At 46.6% G+C, this 18,271-nt stretch overlaps 1 protein-coding gene across 2 annotated transcripts in view; it reads left to right on the top strand.

Moving 5' to 3' along the window:
• Positions 1 to 18,271, top strand: part of LOC106569796 (retinal-specific phospholipid-transporting ATPase ABCA4) — a 93,029-nt gene that overhangs the window by 55,133 nt on the left and 19,625 nt on the right. Inside the window, exons 20-35 of one of the 2 annotated variants that reach the window (XM_045694486.1) lie at positions 702 to 890; positions 1,348 to 1,525; positions 1,985 to 2,116; positions 2,916 to 3,055; positions 4,037 to 4,174; positions 4,591 to 4,772; positions 6,458 to 6,563; positions 6,752 to 6,957; positions 10,572 to 10,626; positions 10,838 to 10,900; positions 11,175 to 11,347; positions 12,195 to 12,319; positions 12,915 to 13,013; positions 13,180 to 13,369; positions 14,912 to 15,006; positions 17,462 to 17,494. In XM_045694486.1, coding sequence (XP_045550442.1) covers positions 702 to 890; positions 1,348 to 1,525; positions 1,985 to 2,116; positions 2,916 to 3,055; positions 4,037 to 4,174; positions 4,591 to 4,772; positions 6,458 to 6,563; positions 6,752 to 6,957; positions 10,572 to 10,626; positions 10,838 to 10,900; positions 11,175 to 11,347; positions 12,195 to 12,319; positions 12,915 to 13,013; positions 13,180 to 13,369; positions 14,912 to 15,006; positions 17,462 to 17,494 — 2,104 coding nt within the window. The remainder of the gene's footprint in view (positions 1 to 701; positions 891 to 1,347; positions 1,526 to 1,984; positions 2,117 to 2,915; positions 3,056 to 4,036; positions 4,175 to 4,590; positions 4,773 to 6,457; positions 6,564 to 6,751; positions 6,958 to 10,571; positions 10,627 to 10,837; positions 10,901 to 11,174; positions 11,348 to 12,194; positions 12,320 to 12,914; positions 13,014 to 13,179; positions 13,370 to 14,911; positions 15,007 to 17,461; positions 17,495 to 18,271) is intronic. The other variant, XM_045694487.1, reaches the window with a different exon arrangement.

The raw sequence follows: 18,271 nt of genomic DNA, 5'->3' as shown, positions 1-18,271 counted from the left end.
CCACTATAAGTGTCTTTAGTCGTGGTGTCTGTCCTCTATAAGTGTCTTTAGTCATGGTGTCTGTCCTCTATAAATGTCTTTAGTCATGGTCTCTGTCCACTATAAGTGTCTTCAGTCATGGTCTCTGTCCTCTATAAGTGTCTTTAGTCATGGTCTCTGTCCTCTATAAGTGTCTTTAGTCATGGTCTCTGTCCTCTATAAGTGTCTTCAGTCATGGTGTCTGTCTCTATAAGTGTCTTTAGTCGTGGTGTCTGTCCTCTATAAGTGTCTTTAGTCGTGGTCTCATATATAGACAGTATATGAATATTATTATTGTACATGGACAATAATCATATATAGACAGTATATGAATATTATAATCATATATAGACAGTTTATGAATATTATAATCATATATAGACAGTATATGAATAATATAATAATATATATAGACAGTATATGAATATTATAATCAGATATAGACAGTATATGAATATTATAATCATATATTTACCGTATATGAATATTGTAATCAAATATAGACAGTATATGAATATAATAATCATATATAGACAGTATATGCGTGCATACATATAAACATACTATTTGAACTTTGATTGAAGGAGTGATATGGCCTACCTTTGTAATGGACCTTTTCTTCCATGAGTGTCTCCCACAGTAGTGAAACATTGTAGAGTGACTGTGTATCTATCTCTCTGCAGATCCAGAGAAGCCCGACGTGGACAAGGACGTAGACAGTATGTGTTCACCTAGGAGGTGTAACGGTGTGGGGGTAAGGAAACCCTGCAAACACCAGGACAAGAGAGAGAGGATGGAGAGAGAGAGGGAGGAGGTGCTGAAACGACAGGAAGAAGAACAGAACAAGGAGGAAGAGGAAGAGGATCTGACAGGTAAGGGCTGTGTGATTGGCTAGACAGGACTCATGTACTGTGATTGGCTAGACAGGGCTCAGGTAGCTACGATGTGATTGGCTAGAGAGGCCTCACGTAGCTGGTCCGTAATTGGCTAAATAGGGTACATGATCACTCAATAACAACAGATGATTAAGATGGCTCAGTAGATTGTATGACCAGTCAATCCCATGCATGTTAGAAAATCATTTATCATTTTCCATGCTACTTTTCTTATGGCCCAGCTCTGGCTTGAGGTATGTAGCCATAACCAGTACGCCTGGCCTTTTCATGCCGCAGATCTGGTTTAGCTTTAGCAACCAGACCTGACCCCCTAATTACAAGTAGTCAATGGGCCAATTTATAAGTGGTAGCCTTGTAGATATGGACCAGATCTAAACCATAGTAAATTTGGGTGTCTTCCTTCATTTTGTGCCTGCCCTCCCCTTTACTACAGGCCAGTTGTTCTTTGAGCCAGAGCCAGCAGGGCTGACCGTGGGGGTAGAGATTCAGGACTTGGTCAAGGTGTTTCCTGGGGGATCCCGTCCGGCCGTGGACCACCTCAGCATCGCCTTCTACGAGGGCCAGATCACATCATTCCTAGGACACAACGGAGCCGGGAAAACCACCACCATGTATGTATTGTACCTACCCTGATTTCCCTGATCTGTTCTGTGCTGTAGACCACAGGAGATCTCCAGATATCACAACGGATCTGAGTCCAGGCTACGCAAAACCACTAACTAGTCTGCAGAGCACAAACTTTATTGTCCTAATTTTGTGGTATAGGATATCAACTATACAATATTGAATTAGGCCAAATGTTTGAATACAGCTATTAGCAATCGAGAGCGTTATCCAGAGAAAATGTCTGTGAGGAATAAAGGAAGTTGATTGTCTAGTGACAGAGTAGCTGGTCAGTGTGTATGCCAGATTTGGTTCTGAGTGCCGAGATTACTTAATAGTGTTCATGACATGACATCACACTCTTCTTAATCGCATGTGTGTGTGTGTGTGTGTGTGTGTGTGTGTGTGTGTGTGTGTGTGTGTGTGTGTGTGTGTGTGTGTGTGTGTGTGTGTGTGTGTCTCTCCAGGTCTATCCTGACTGGTCTGTTCCCTCCTACATCTGGGACAGCCTTTATCAACGGGAGAGACATCAGGACTGACATGGACAGTATCCGCACATCCATGGGCATGTGTCCCCAGTACAATATCCTCTTCAAACAGTGAGTCCTCCTCCTCCTCCTCTTCCTTCTCTTCCCCTTCTTCCTCCTCTTCCTCCTCCTCTTCCTCCTCCTCTCACCTCCATGACTATGTGTCCCAGTACAATGTCCTCTTCAAACAGTGAGCCCTCATCCTCTTCCTCCTCCTCCTCCTCCTCCTCCTCCTCCTCCTCCTCCTCCTCTTCCTCTTCCTCTTCCTCCTCTTCCTCCTCCTCCTCCTCTTCCTCCTCCTCTTCTTCTTCCTCCTCTTCCTCTTCCTCCTCTTCCTCCTTTTCCTCCTCCTCCTCTTCTTCCTTTTCCTCCTCCTACTCCTCCTTTCACCTCCATGGCTATGTGTCCCAATACGATGTCCCCTTCAAACAGTGAGCCCTCTTCCACCTCCCCTTCCTCCTCTTCCTCTTCCTTCTCTTCCTCCTCCTCTTCCTCCTCCTCCTCTTCCTCGGCTATGTGTCCCAGTACAATGTCCTCCATATACCCACTGGCACTTGTAAAGAAACTTGAGTAGTCAGGTCAATCATAGGACTGGCATATTGATGACATAACAGATTGATGACGTAGCAGATTGATGACATAGCAGATTGATGACATAGCAGATTGATGACATAACAGATTGATGACACATAACAGATTGATGACATAACAGATTGATGAATGTTTGTTTCCTACGATTAGCAGTTTAGTCAATTCAGCTGACTGACTTGTCAATATATTTCCTTCTCTCTTTCTCTTTCTTGCTGTTGCAAGACATTTGTTCACTTGTCTGCTGTAGTGACTGACAACCTCTCTCCCTCTCTCTGTCCAGTCTGACGGTGGAGGAACACATCCTGTTCTACTGCATGCTGAAGGGCACCTCTCAGGCTGAGGCTCAACAGGCGGTCACGGTCATGCTGGAGGATCTGGGCCTGCCTCATAAGAGAGACGAGGAGGCACAGAACCTCTCAGGTGGGTCAGGCTGGATGTGTGGGCTTGCCTCATAAGAAAGACAATGAATCTTTCAGGTGGGGGAGACGACAAAGCACAGAACGTCTCAGGAGGGAGACAACGAGGCACAGAACCTCTCAGGGGGGAAACAACGAGGCGCAGAACCTCTCAGGGAGGAGACAACGAGGCACAGAACCTCTCAGGGGGAGACAACGAGGCACAGAACCTCTCAGGGGGGAGACAACGAGGCACAGAACCTCTCAGGGGGGAGACAACGAGGCACAGAACCTCTCAGGGGGGAGACAACGAGGCACAGAACCTCTCAGGGGGGAGACAACGAGGCACAGAACCTCTCAGGGAGGAGACAACGAGGCACAGAACCTCTCAGGGGGGAGACAACGAGGCACAGAACCTCTCAGGGAGGAGACAACGAGGCACAGAACCTCTCAGGGGGGAGACAACGAGGCACAGAACCTCTCAGGGGGGGAGACAACGAGGCACAGAACCTCTCAGGGGGGAGACAACGAGGCACAGAACCTCTCAGGGGGGGAGACAACGAGGCACAGAACCTCTCAGGGGGGAGACAACGAGGCACAGAACCTCTCAGGGGGGAGACAACGAGGCACAGAACCTCTCAGGGGGGAGACAACGAGGCACAGAACCTCTCAGGGGGGAGACAACGAGGCACAGAACCTCTCAGGGGGGAGACAACGAGGCACAGAACCTCTCAGGGGGGAGACAACGAGGCACAGAACCTCTCAGGGGGGAGACAACGAGGCACAGGACCTCTCAGGGGGGTCAGCCAGGTTCTCATGGAGACCTGAGGCATGAAACACACTTGTGAGCAGATCCTGTTTCGAGGTCTTCCTTTTCTCTATGTCAAGCCTTTGCTACTGCAAATAAATTAGCCAGGCCCTAGCAACGATTCAGATTTTCTAGTGGTTTACCCTACATTGTTTATTGTGCTGCCCCTGAAATAACGTCTGTTCTCACTCTGTGCAGGAGGTATGCAGAGGAAGCTGTCTGTTGCCATGGCGTTTGTTGGGGGGTCAAAGATTGTGATCCTGGATGAGCCCACGTCGGGGGTCGACCCTTACTCCAGACGATCCATCTGGGACCTGCTACTCAAATACCGCACAGGTACTACCCCTAGCCACTACACCTGGTTTAGACCTGAGAAACCATGTTTCAGCACTTCTCTATGAGCAATTCAGTGCCAGGCTGAAGAGAAAACCAGCAGATACTCAAGCCTTCAAGGACTGGTGTTTCCCATCCCTGCTCCACCTTGCCTGCAGCTTGATTCCCTATACAAGCACTACAATCAACTCTCTCTAACCTTTGACCCCTGTCTCCAGGGCATGCAAGTCTCCCTGCCCACTCACCACATGGATGAGACTGACCTGTTGAGTGACCTAGCTCCTAGTCCTGACCTCTGACTTCTAACCTTTAACCACAGGCCGTACAGTAATCCTGTCCACTCACCACATGGATGAGGCTGACCTGTTGAGTGACCGAGCTCCTAGTCCTGACCTCTAACCTCTAACCTCTAACCCCAGGCCGTACAGTGATCCTGTCCACTCACCACATGGACGAGGCTGACTTGTTGAGTGACCGTGTAGCCATCATCTCTAAGGGCCAGCTCCATTGCTGTGGCTCCCCCCTCTTCCTCAAGAACTGCTTCGGAGTGGGATTCTACCTCACCCTGGTCCGACGCATGAAGGACGTGAGGAAAAAAGAGGTGGATACACTAGAATAGTATTAATGAAATTATACGCTAGAATAGTATTAAAAGTATGAAGGGCCAGATAATTGGCTAAGGTGGACCATGCTTATGTTGTCATTCTCCTCTCTCAGAATGACTATATGCCTCTGAGTGCCTCAGTGTTAAAGAGTGTAAATTGACCTGGTAGAGTGTCTCTGTGTAAAGGACCTGGTAGAGTGTCTCTGTGTAAAGGACCTGGTAGAGTAGCTCTGTGTAAAGGACCTGGTAGAGTGTCTCTGTGTAAAGGACCTGGTAGAGTAGCTATGTGTAAAGGACCTGGTAGAGTGTCTCTGTGTAAAGGACCTGGTAGAGTGTCTCTGTGTAAAGGACCTGGTAGAGTGTCTCTGTGTAAAGGACCTGGTAGAGTGTCTCTGTGTAAAGGACCTGGTAGAGTAGCTCTGTGTAAAGGACCTGGTAGAGTAGCTCTGTGTAAAGGACCTGGTAGAGTGTCTCTATGTAAAGGACCTGGTAGAGTGGCTCTGTGTAAAGGACCTGGTAGAGTGGCTCTGTGTAAAGGACCTGGTAGAGTAGCTCTGTGTAAAGGACCTGGTAGAGTGTCTCTGTGTAAAGGACCTGGTAGAGTAGCTCTGTGTAAAGGACCTGGTAGAGTGGCTCTGTGTAAAGGACCTGGTAGAGTGGCTCTGTGTAAAGGACCTGGTAGAGTAGCTCTGTGTAAAGGACCTGGTAGAGTAGCTCTGTGTAAAGGACCTGGTAGAGTGGCTCTGTGTAAAGGACCTGGTAGAGTAGCTCTGTGTAAAGGACCTGGTAGAGTGTTTCTGTGTAAAGGACCTGGTAGAGTGACTCTGTGTAAAGGACCTGGTAGAGTGGCTGGTTCAATTAAAATGTTCTTACCTAAATCAGGGATTTCCTCATCGTCTGATTCCTTTTCACAGTTAGCATGGCACGATCATCCTCCAGGAAGTAGTCCATCGCAATGTTTTCCTGATCGCACTATTAAATATATATATATATATATATATATATTTATTTTTGGCCATTTAGCAGATGCTCTTGTCCAGAGCGACTTACAGTAGTGAGTGCATACATTCTCGTGCTGGTCCCCCGTGGGAATGGAACCCAGAACCCTGACGTTGCAAGCGCCATGCGCTACCAACTGAGCCACACGGGACCACTTCAGGGCAGCAATAATGAGAGCAATAGCTAAACTTTTTCAGTTCTTCATGATATCTTTCAAAAAAAGCCGCGATTGACAGGATTGTCCACACATACTGAGCAGCTCATGTGATCGACAGAAGCATGCTACATGGCAGACCAATCCGAACTCATCTCTCGGCATGTCCAGCCCACTCATTATCTCAGCCAATCATGGCTAGCCGGAAGGTTCCTGTATTCTTTTGTGGCTAAACCAACTAGGCTCGTTATTTAACCATTTTATTCGTATTTACAGACGACATACACGTTTGTTATTAGGGCACATGAAAGTTCAGATGTTCCAGAATGCATTTCTGCCAAATGTTTTTTTTTTTTTTATAAATAAACAAAACCTTTCCTGTGAAATATGGACGTGCAACATACGCCTAGTTTCTTGAAACGGGTCAAATTTTAAAGTGTTTTAAACATGTTGTTGTTGTTCTTCTCCCTATCTCTCTCGTGCTCTTTCCCTCTTTCTCTGTGCTTCTCTCGCTCTCTCTGTCCATCAGAATGAGTGTGACTGTGCCTCAGAGTGTTCCTGTACTTGTTCCACCTGCACCAAGGTGAAAGAGGAATCCCAGGGCCAGTCCCAGCAGCTGGAGAGAGCTCTGGATGGTGGGGAAGTGTGTGTGATCGTGTGTGTGTGTGTCTAGATACTCTAATCAACCACTAGTTCTGTAATATTCACCCCATGTCCATCCTCCCTTATCGTCAATCAATCAATCAATCAATCAATCAATCAATCAATCAATCAATCAATCAATCAATCAATCTATGTACAAAACTTTTGTATCTTCTCCCAGGTGACGTGGACAACATCACCACACTGATCCATCACCACGTCCCAGAAGCCAAGCTGATCGAGGCCATCGGCCAGGAGCTGACCTTCCTGCTGCCCAACAAGGGGTTCAAGCACCGGGCCTACGCCTCCCTCTTCAGAGAACTGGAGGAAACACTGGGAGACATGGGCCTCAGCAGCTTCGGCATCTCTGACACCTCACTGGAGGAGGTGAGAATGAGGGTAGGGGGAGATAGGACTGGGGAGGAGGGAACTGTGGTAGGGGAGGTGAGACTGGGGGTAGGGGGAGATAGGACTGGGGAGGAGGGGACTGTGGTAGGGGAGGTGAGACTGGGGGTAGGGAGAGATAGGACTGGGGAGGAGGGGACAGTGGTAGGGGAGGTGAGACTGGGGGTAGGGAGAGATAGGACTGGGGAGGAGGGGAATGTGGTAGGGGACGTGCACAGTTGCGTCCCCGATGTGTCTGTCTTCATTTGTAGCCTGTCAGAAAGACCCGATCACTTTATGGAGAGTCATATGAGTGAGAGGCGCTTCGGATTGCATAGCACTCAGGGAGAAGGGCACAACTCAGCACTACAGGCTGCAAAAGGCATGGCTTTTTTTAAGGTTGCATTATGGCCACACAAAGGGGACGCCACAGTGAAATTCAAGGCATTATCAAGTGCTTGTCAAATTGTGAATGAGAGAATGATGTAGTGTGTACAGCCTGCGCAAAAGAACAAAGCACAGCTCATACCTTTCAAGCGACTTTTTTCAATAGTCTCATTATGCAGCCTTACAATGTATTAACCTCTCTAGGGTAGGTGGCACCAAATCGTCCCACCTACGCAACAGCCAGTCTAATCCCGTGGCGCGATATTCAAATACCTTAGAAATGCTATTACTTCAATTTCTCAAACATATGACTATTTTACACCATTTTAAAGACAAGACTCCCCTTTATCTAACCACACTGTCCGATTTCAAAAAGGCTTTACAACGAAAGCAAAACATTAGATTATGTCAGCAGAGTACCCAGCCAGAAATAATCAGACACCCATTTTTCAAGCTAGCATATAATGTCACATAAACCCAAACCACATCTAAATGTAGCACTAACCTTTGATTATCTTCATCAGATGACAACCCTAGGACATTATGTTATACAATACATGCATGTTTTGTTCAATCAAGTTCATATTTATATCAAAAACCAGCTTTTTACATTAGCATGTGACGTTCAGAACTAGCATACCCCCCGCAAACTTCCGGGGAATTTACTAACAATTTACTAAATTACTCACGATAAACGTTCACAAAAAGCATAACAATTATTTTAAGAATTATAGATACAGAACTCCTCTATGCACTCGATATGTCCGATTTTAAAATAGCTTTTTGGTGAAAGCACATTTTGCAATATTCTAAGTACATAGCCCAGCCATCACGGGCTAGCTATTTAGACAATCACCAAGTTTAGCCTTCACCAAAATCAGATTTACTATTACAAAAGTTTGATTACCTTTGATGTTCTTCGTCAGAATGCACTCCCAGGACTTCTACTCCAATAACAAATGTTGGTTTGGTCCCAAATAATCCATCGTTATATCCAAACAGCGGCGTTTTGTTCGTGCGTTCAAGAAACTATCCGAAATGGTAAATCAGGGTTACGAGCATGGCGCATTTCGTGACAAAAAAATTCTAAATATTCCATTACCGTACTTCGAAGCATGTCAACCGCTGTTTAAAATCAATTTTTATGCAATTTATCTCGTAAAAAAGCGATAATATTCCGACCGGGAATCTGCGTTTCGGTAAATAGAGGAAAAAAAAGAAATCAAGTTCATATTTATATCAAAAACCAGCTTTTTACATTAGCATGTGACGTTCAGAACTAGCATACCCCCCGCAAACTTCCGGGGAATTTACTAACAGTTTGCTAAATTACTCATGATAAACGTTCACAAAAAGCATAACAATTATTTTAAGAATTATAGATACATTACTCCTCTATGCACTCGATATGTCCGATTTTAAAATAGCTTTTCGGATGAAGCACATTTTGCAATATTCTAAGTACATAGCCCGGCATCACAGGGCTAGTTATTTAGACACCCACGCAGTTCAGCCTTCACCAAAATCACATTTCCTATAAGAAAAATGTTCTTACCTTTCTTGTTCTTCGTCAGAATGCAGTCCCAGGACTTCTTCTTCAATAACAAATGTAGGTTTGGTCCCAAATAATCCATCATTATATCCAAACAGCGACGTTTTGTTCGTGAGTTCTAGACACTATCAGAATGGTAATCCACGGTCACGAGCATAGCGCATGGCGTGACAAAAAATGTCTAAATATTCCATTACCGTACTTCGAAGCATGTCAACCGCTGTTTAAAACCAATTTTTATGCCATTTATCTCGTAAAAAAGCGATAATATTCCGACCGGGAATCTGCGTTTCGGTAAATAGAGGAAAAAAAAGAAAGACGGGGGCGACCAGTGCAAGCGCCTAAGCCCACTGTCCCCTGATCGGCCACTTGACAAAGGCGATAATGTGTTTCAGCCTGGGGTTGGAATGACGACATTCAGCTTTTTCCCGGGCTCTGAGAGCCTATGGGAGCCGTGGGAAGTGTCACGTTACCGCAGAGATCCTTTGTTTTGGAAAGAGATGTCAAAGAAAGCCAATAAATGGTCAGACAGGCCACTTCCTGTAAAGGAATCTCTCAGGTTTTTGCCTGCCATATGAGTTCTGTTATACTCACAGACACCATTCAAACAGTTTTAGAAACTTTAGGGTGTTTTCTATCCATATCTGATAAGTATATGCATATTCTAGTTACTGGGTAGGAGTAGTAACCAGATTAAATCGGGTACGTTTTATATCCGGCCGTGTAAATACTGCCCCCTAGCCCTAAGAGGCTAAACATCAAAACATATAGCCCAACGTTTATAGAATAACTAAAGTTACATTAATAACTCTAAATTAAGAATATAGGAGTACCTATTTCTTTGTTAACCGCTCAACACAGAATAGACTACATTTTCTTCATATTGTGTTTCTTTAGACCTGTCTAAAATAAATAATGGATTTATTATGAAGGTGTAGGCTATATTACATGGATTTATTGTGAAGGTGTAGACTATATTACATGGATTTATTGTGAAGGTGTAGGCTATATTACATGGATTTATTGTGAAGGTGTAGGCTATATTACATGGATTTATTGTGGAGGTGTAGACTATATTACATGGATTTATTGTGAAGGTGTAGACTATATTACATGGATTTATTGTGAAGGTGTAGACTATATTACATGGATTTATTGTGAAGGTGTAGACTATATTACATGGAGTTATTGTGAAGGTGGAGACTATATTACATGGATTTATTGTGAAGGTGTAGACTATATTACATGCAGTTATTGTGAAGGTGTAGACTATATTACATGGATTTATTGTGAAGGTGTAGACTATATTACATGGATTTATTGTGAAGGTGTCGGCTATATTACATGGATTTATTGTGAAGGTCAGGCTATATTACATGGATATATTAGACTTTTTAAAATATAGATGTTCCAATGGTCTGCATCAGTGGTTTGTAGGCTACGTGTGGAAGCCAGGAGATGCTAAATGTGTTTATGTTAATTAACAGCAATTACCGTGAGACAGAAAGTTATTTGCTTGACAATCACCGGCTGATGAAATTTCATGACCGCCACAGCCATACTCAGGATCATGGTGAAATTTGGCACACATGGTCAGGGGTACAAGAGTAGGTGGTCTGTATTCTATTTGAACACATACATTGGGTCCAAATGAATAGCTAATGTTTCTTCCCTCCAGATCTTTCTGAAGGTGACAGCAGATGGGGAAGCAGCAGCCAATCCCAAAACTCCAGGTAAATGCCACACTCCCTGTCCCTACAGTCTACTCTCCAACGTACTTCCTACCTTCTTTTCCAACTTATGAATGTTCTTCTTTTAAGTAGTTTCTGTTGTGTTGTTGTCGATGATGACGTTGTTGTTGTGAAGTGTCATGGTGTTGTGAGGTGTTTTGGTGTCTTGTATTGTGTTGTCTTGTGCTGTGAACTGTGGACCACCCTACCATAGAACAGTGGATGTTGCTGAAGAGAACCAAAAGTAAAGTTGGCGTGGATGAGGGTGAACCTGAAGGTTAGAATCAGCCACTAAGCCTGCTTGTTTTCAAACCAGGGGTTTCCCTAGAGACATATGGTTGGTGCCTTTAGTCTGGCAAGACAAGACTCACAGTATCACTTTGGCTAAGCATGTAAATCAGACCAAGCGAGAATACCTGTAAATCCAAAGCTAATGCTTCAGCACCGCAAACTAACACAGATTGAGGAACCCTATGCCTAAACCTTAACCTTTGTACCTGCCGGTCAAATATATCCACTTCCTAATGACTATCTCCTCCTACTTTACACAGAGGCTAACGGTCTGAAGCAGGCCAACGGTGTGGGTAACCATGACGACGACAGCAGCGCTGGGAAAGGCTCGAGTCAGGTCAAAGGAGCCAATCTGGTCATGAAGCAGTTTCTGGCCCTGCTGGTCAAGAGGTTTCACCACGCTACCAGATCATACAAAGACTTCCTCGCACAGGTTTTGGACTATAACTAGATAGAGGGAGGAATGGTGGGGGGTGGGGGAGGGTGGGATGGGTGGTGGGAGGGTGGGATGGAGGGAGGGAGGGAGGGTGGGTGGGAGGGAGGGATGGTGGGGTGGTGGGAAGGTGGGAGGGTGGGATGGAGCGAGGGTGGGATGGAGGGTGGGATGGAGGGAGGGAGGGAGGGTGGGTGGGAGGGTGGGATGGATGGAGGGTGGGATGGGTGGAGGTTGGGAAGGTGGGTTAGGTGGTGGGAGGGTGGGATGGATGGATGGAGGGTGGGAGGGAGGGTGAGATGGATGGAGGGTGGGAGGGAGGGAGGGTGGGATGGGTGGTGGGAGCGTGGGATGGAGGGAGGGAGGGAAAGTTGGATGGATGGAAGGAGGGATGAGATGGGATGGAGGGAGTGGGATGGATGGTGGGATGGAGGGATGGAGGGATGGGATGGAGGGGGAGGGAGGGAGGGACGGTGGGAGGGAGGGATAAAAGATAGATGGGAAGGTATTCTGGTCATAAAGCACTTCCTGGCCCTGCTGGTCAGGGGCTAGGGGTCAGGGGCTAGGGGTCAGGGGCTAGGGGCTAGGGGTCAGGGGCTAGGGGTCAGGGGCTAGGGGCTAGGGGCTAGGGGTTAGGGGTTAGGGGTCAGGGGCTAGGGGTCAGGGGCTAGGGGCTAGGGGTCAGGGGCTAGGGGTCAGGGGCTAGGGGTCAGGGGTCAGGGGCTAGGGGTTAGGGGCTAGGGAATGGTGAAGGATCTAGAGTTAGAATATTATACCCGGTCAGGTCACAGAGAAAAACTGGGATGGTGTCCTTTGAGTAACAGTGTGATTGGTTTTGTGTCCCCAGATCGTCCTGCCTGCTAGCTTCGTCCTGATAGCCCTGATCTTCACCATGATTGTGCCTCCGTTTGGAGAGTACCCCGCCCTCACCCTCACTCCCTGGATGTATGGAAAGCAGCTAACTTTCTTCAGGTTAGTCTCTCGCCGTTTGGAGAATGACACAGGCAACTCACCAAGAACTCTGATCCTGGCTGGTCCTGATCTCATGGTCTTGGACCAGCCACCTGAATTGCTTTGTGCATGCAGATACATCACATTATATTAGGAATCTAACCCGTAGGTCATGACCCTGTTCTTCCTGTTCTCATCACATTATATTAGGAATCTAACCCGTAGGTCATGACCCTGGTCTTCCTGTTCTCATCACATTATATTAGGAATCTAACCCGTAGGTCATGACCCTGGTCTTCCTGTTCTCATCACATTATATTAGGAATCTAACCCGTAGGTCATGACCCTGTTCTTCCTGTTCTCATCACATTATATTAGGAATCTAACCCGTAGGTCATGACCCTGGTCTTCCTGTTCTCATCACATTATATTAGGAATCTAACCCGTAGGTCATGACCCTGTTCTTCCTGTTCTCATCACATTATATTAGGAATCTAACCCGTAGGTCATGACCCTGGTCTTCCTGTTCTCATCACATTATATTAGGAATCTAACCCGTAGGTCATGACCCTGTTCTTCAACCTGTTCTTCTTCTCTTTCTTCCTCCATTTCTCAGTAACGAGCGACTGGAAAACTACCAGATGAGACATTTCACCAAGGTGTTGCTGAACCCCCCTGGCCTTGGGACTCGCTGTATGGCAGGAAACCCTCTACAGTAAGTACCAGCCACTCTAGGTTGAAGACTGTGTTTTGACTAGTATTCTGAAATCTCTCTCTACTCTACTAACTATAAATCACCAAGTTCTCTGCTAATGTATTGTATGTGTTCCTGTGATGTGTGTGTGTGTGTCTGTGTGCGTGTGTGTGCTTTGTCCATACAGAAACCTGCCCTGTGAGAACGAGACATTGGGCTGGGAGACACCTGCGGTTTCTTCAATAGCCAGTAACATCCTGCAGAGCCCTGAGTGGCACCCGCTAAACCCCTCCCCTTCCTGCCAGTGCAGCACCAATAAGAAGCTAACTATGTTACCCATCTGTCCAATCGGAGCTGGGGGGCTGCCCCCTATGCAGGTCAGTATACTGACTGTTCTCTGTGTCTACTGGATGTTTCTTGTCCTCCTTTAACCTGTCCCCCAGTAACCTGTCCTCCTGTAACCTGTCCTCCAGGAACATGTCCTCCTGTAACCTGTCCTACAGTAACCTGTCCTCCTGCAACCTGTCCTCCAGTAACCTGTCCCCCTGTAACCTGTCCTCCTGTAACCTGTCCTCCTCTAACCTGTCCTCCTTTAACCTGTCCTCCAGTAACCTGTGCTCAAGTAACCTGTGTTCCAGTAACTTCTCCTCCATTAACCTTTACTCCTGTAACTTGTCCTCTAGTAACCTGTCCTCATTGACCTGTCCTCCAGTAATCTGTCCCCCAGTAATCTCTCCTCCAATAACCTCTCCACCAGTAACCTGTCCTCCAGTAACCTGTCCTCCAGAAACATGTCCTCCTGTAATCTGTCCTCCAGCAACCTGTCCTCTAGTACCCCTAGCCAGTCCAAACCTGTCCTCCAGTACCCCTAGCCTGTCCCAACCTGTCCTGCAGTACCCCTAGCCAGTCCTAACCTGTCCTCCAGTACCCCTAGCCAGTCCAAACCTGTCCTCCAGTACCCCTAGCCAGTCCTAACCTGTCCTCCAGTACCCCTAGCCAGTCCTAACCTGTCCTCCAGTACCCCTAGCCAGTCCAAACCTGTCCTCCAGGACCCCAAGCCAGTCCTAACCTGTCCTCCAGTACCCCTAGCCAGTCCAAACCTCTCCTCCAGTACCCCTAGCCAGTCCCAACCTGTCCTCCAGTACCCCTAGCCAGTCCTAACCTGTCCTCCAGTACCCCTAGCCAGTCCAAACCTGTCCTCCAGTACTCCTAGCCAGTCCTAACCTGTCCTCCAGTACCCCTAGCCAGTCCCAACCTGTCCTGCAGTCCTAACCTCTCCTCCAGTACCCCTAGCCAGTCCTAACCTCTCCTCCAGTACCCCTAGCCAGTCCTAACCTGTCCTCCAGTACCCCTAGCCAGTCCTAACCTGTCCTCCAGTACCCCTAGCCAGTCCTAACCTGTCCTCCAGTACCCCTAGCCAGTCCTAACCTGTCCTCCAGTACCCCTAGCCAGTCCTAACCTGTCCTCAGTACCCCTAGCCAGTCCTAACCTGTCCTCCAGTACCCCTAGCCAGTCCTAACCTGTCCTCCAGTACCCCTAGCCAGTCCTAACCTGTCCTCAGTACCCCTAGCCAGTCCTAACCTGTCCTCCAGTACCCCTAGCCAGTCCTAACCTGTCCTCCAGTACCCCTAGCCAGTCCTAACCTGTCCTCAGTACCCCTAGCCAGTCCTAACCTGTCCTCCAGTACCCCTAGCCAGTCCTAACCTGTCCTCCAGTACCCCTAGCCAGTCTTAACCTGTCCTTCAGTACCCCTAGCCAGTGTTAACCTGTCCTGCAGTCCAAACATGTCCTCCAGTACCACTAGCCAGTTCCTAACCTCTCTTCCAGTACCAAACACTGTTGTATTTCTGATATTGTGTTATCAAGCTGTTTTAATGTATCCAATGTGATGGTATACGTTGTGTGTGATGTCTTTGCAGAGGAAAGAAGCTACGGGAGATATACTACTGGACCTGACTGATAGAAACATTACAGACTACCTGGTTAAAACCTACCCCAGCCTCATCAGACAAAGGTAAGGGGTCCATAACACCACAAACTGAGATTCATCGTCATAGACGTGTGTTATATGTATCAGACAGGTGTGATCGAGTTAGAGTCATCCATTTCAAACAGCAGAGGTCATCTGATTATATGTTCATCTGTTACAGTTGTGGTGACGTTAATATTGATTAATGTGACGACTGCTGCTCGTCGAATGATTAACGGTTTATAATTACGTGATTAAATGAATCAGGTAATTATTAACTCCTTAACCCGGGGGGGGCACCATGGGAAAGTTTGGTTTTATTGAGATTCTATTTCCCAAATTAACTCAAAAAATATCAGAATATAGATTTTTACAACCGTCGCTAATTAATTCATTTCCTCTTCAGTCTCATTCTGAACGTCGCATAATCTGGGAATCTGCACAAACCCCAGTCTTACCAAATAAGTCCGTACCACACCATTTGAGTTGATTATTCATTTGCTAACAAGCTAAAATGCTAATATAAGATACACATACACAAACACACAGTCAAGGCTATTGATTAGAACTTAGTACGATGAACAGGTCCCTAGCGGGCCAACACAATATGACACGTGTTACACAAAATGGGGATTTCAAAAGAGAGAGAAAGAGAGAGTACACGAGAGAAAAACACACTTGGGTGCATTTGTCAGCTATGCTTATTTTAACCCAAACCTTGCCCCGAACTGCTGCTCTTATGGGTCAGAATATAATGATGTAATTACGTGTTGAAGGTCTCCGACGGGGTGTCTCTGCATGGAACGGATTCCGACTTCTCTGATGACGGTCCGTCTTCGGTTACCGGGTGTAACTCTCTCGTTTCTCCTCACGATGTCAGTGTCCTTTCTTTTAGTGGTCTGTTTCCTCGCTCTGGGTTTTCGGAGGAGGGCTAAATCAGCCGTGTGGATGGTTCCAGAGTGGGAAGGAAAACAGTGTAGACACATGATTCCTTGGAGAGTGGTGACCGGGTAGTCCTGCTTGAAATCACCCACTTTAGATTCAGCTACTCGTCCGTAGCATAGGTTGTTAAAAGATTCCTTTTGTCTTCTTCAACCTCGTGTTGCGTTTTGGGTTTGCTGATCACTCAGACCTTGGCTGCAGCATGTCAGGGTCACTTAGTCTAATATGTCCATTTTTAACTCACATGTTTTATACCCTTGGGTCAGAAATGGGCGTTTCTACCTTTAGGGCAAGTTCTCTGGGTGTAACTAGTTACGAAGGCTGGAGGTCTGGATTTAGCTAGTTACGAGGCTGGAGGTCTAGATTTAACTAGTTGAGAGGCTGGAGGTCTGGATTTAATTAGTTACGAGTCTGGAGGTCTAGATTTAACTAGTTACGAGTCTGGAGGTCTGGATTTAACTAATTAAGAGGCTGGAGGTCTGGATTTAACTAGTTACGAGACTGGAGGTCTGGATTTAACTAGTTACGAGGCTGGAGGTCTAGATTTAACTAGTTACGAGGCTGGAGGTCTGGATTTAACTAGTTACGAGGCTGGAGGTCTAGATTTAACTAGTTACGAGAATGGAGGTCTGGATTTAACTAGTTACGAGGCTGGAGGTCTGGATTTAACTAGTTACGAGGCCGGAGGTCTGGATTTAACTAGTTACGAGTCTGGAGGTCTGGATTTAACTAGTTACGAGTCTGGAGGTCTGGATTTAGCTAGTTACGAGGCTGGAGGTCTAGATTTAACTAGTTACGAGTCTGGAGGTCTGGATTTAACTAGTTACGAGTCTGGAGGTCTGGATTTAACTAGTTACGAGTCTGGAGGTCTAGATTTAACTAGTTACGAGTCTGAAGGTCTGGATTTAACTAGTTACGAGTCTGGAGGTCTGGATTTAACTAGTTACGAGGCCGGAGGTCTGGATTTAACTAGTTACGAGGCCGGAGGTCTGGATTTAACTAGTTACGAGACCGGAGGTCTGCATTTAACTAGTTACGAGGGCGGAGGTCTGGATTTGACTAGTTACGAGCCCGGAGGTCTGGATTTGACTCAGACCCAATTTAGACAACTAACTTCACATTTCATCTTTACAAAAACATTCTGTTTGATCTGGACATTTTCTACATAACGTACAGTATGCCAACATCAAGTACATTAATTTTCATATTCCATCTATCGTCATTACCACCATTGTGGCTGACGAAACCTATTGTCCCAAAGTCCATTTATTGCATGTTAATGTTCTGAGGCCGGTTCTCCATAGTGAGAGTACAAAGGAATTTTGTCTGCTGCCTTAAGATTTACAATGGGTGTGAGGTGTCATAAAATCCCCCATCTCCATACCTCTCGATCTCTTCCCCTCTAGTGGGTGTGAGAGATCTCTCTGTAGGATTGTGGTCCATGGAAAGCTGACCCGAGCAGGCCAGTCATGACGCTATCATCCATGTCAAACAGCAGAAGTCATCTGATGATATTTTAATCTGTAAGTCATTTTATTATTTTGTTTTCCACTTCCAGTTTGAAGAGCAAATACTGGGTGAATGAACAAAGGTATGCTTTTATTTATTTTCTAAACATACCTCATAGCAAACTAAATATCAGTTTTAGTTTAGCTTATTTGTCATACACTGTTTCACACTCTAGTAGAAATGATGATTATTGTCTCGGAGGATTTTGTGTAATATGTCTGGATCCTCTTCAGGTCAGGAGGCCTGTCTGTTGGAGGGGTTGTCTGTTGGAGACCTGTCTGTTGGAGGGGTTGCCTGTTGGAGGGGTTGTCTGTTGGAGGGGTTGTCTGTTGGAGGCCTGTCTGTTGGAGGGGTTGTCTGTTGGAGGGGTTGTCTGTTGGAGGCCTGTCTGTTGGAGGGGTTGTCTGTTGGAGGGGTTGTCTGTTGGAGGCCTGTCTATTGGAGGGGTTGTCTGTTGGAGGGGTTGTCTGTTGGAGGCCTGTCCGTTGGAGGGGTTGTCTGTTGGAGGCCTGTCTGTTGGAGGGGTTGTCTGTTGGAGGGGTTGTCTGTTGGAGGCCTGTCTGTTGGAGGAGTTGTCTGTTGGAGGGGTTGTCTGTTGGAGGCCTGTCTGTTGGAGTGGTTGTCTGTTGGAGGGGTTGTCTGTTGGAGGGGTTGTCTGTTGGAGGCCTGTCTGTTGGAGTGGTTGTCTGCTGGAGGGGTTGTCTGTTGGAGGGGTTGTCCATTGGAGGCCTGTCTGTTGGAGGGTTGTCTGTTGGAGGGTTGTCTGTTGGAGGCCTGTCTGTTGGTCTGTTGGAGGCCTGTCTGTTGGAGGCCTGTCTGTTGGAGGGGTTGTCTGTTGGAGGCCTGTCTGTTGGAGGGG

The sequence above is a fragment of the Salmo salar genome, chromosome ssa14 (assembly GCF_905237065.1).
Source record: "Salmo salar chromosome ssa14, Ssal_v3.1, whole genome shotgun sequence".
In the NCBI taxonomy this organism is placed as follows: Eukaryota; Metazoa; Chordata; class Actinopteri; order Salmoniformes; family Salmonidae; genus Salmo; species Salmo salar.
The sequence above is the reverse complement of the archived record's forward strand: the minus strand, read 5'-3'. Positions and strand labels throughout refer to the sequence as shown.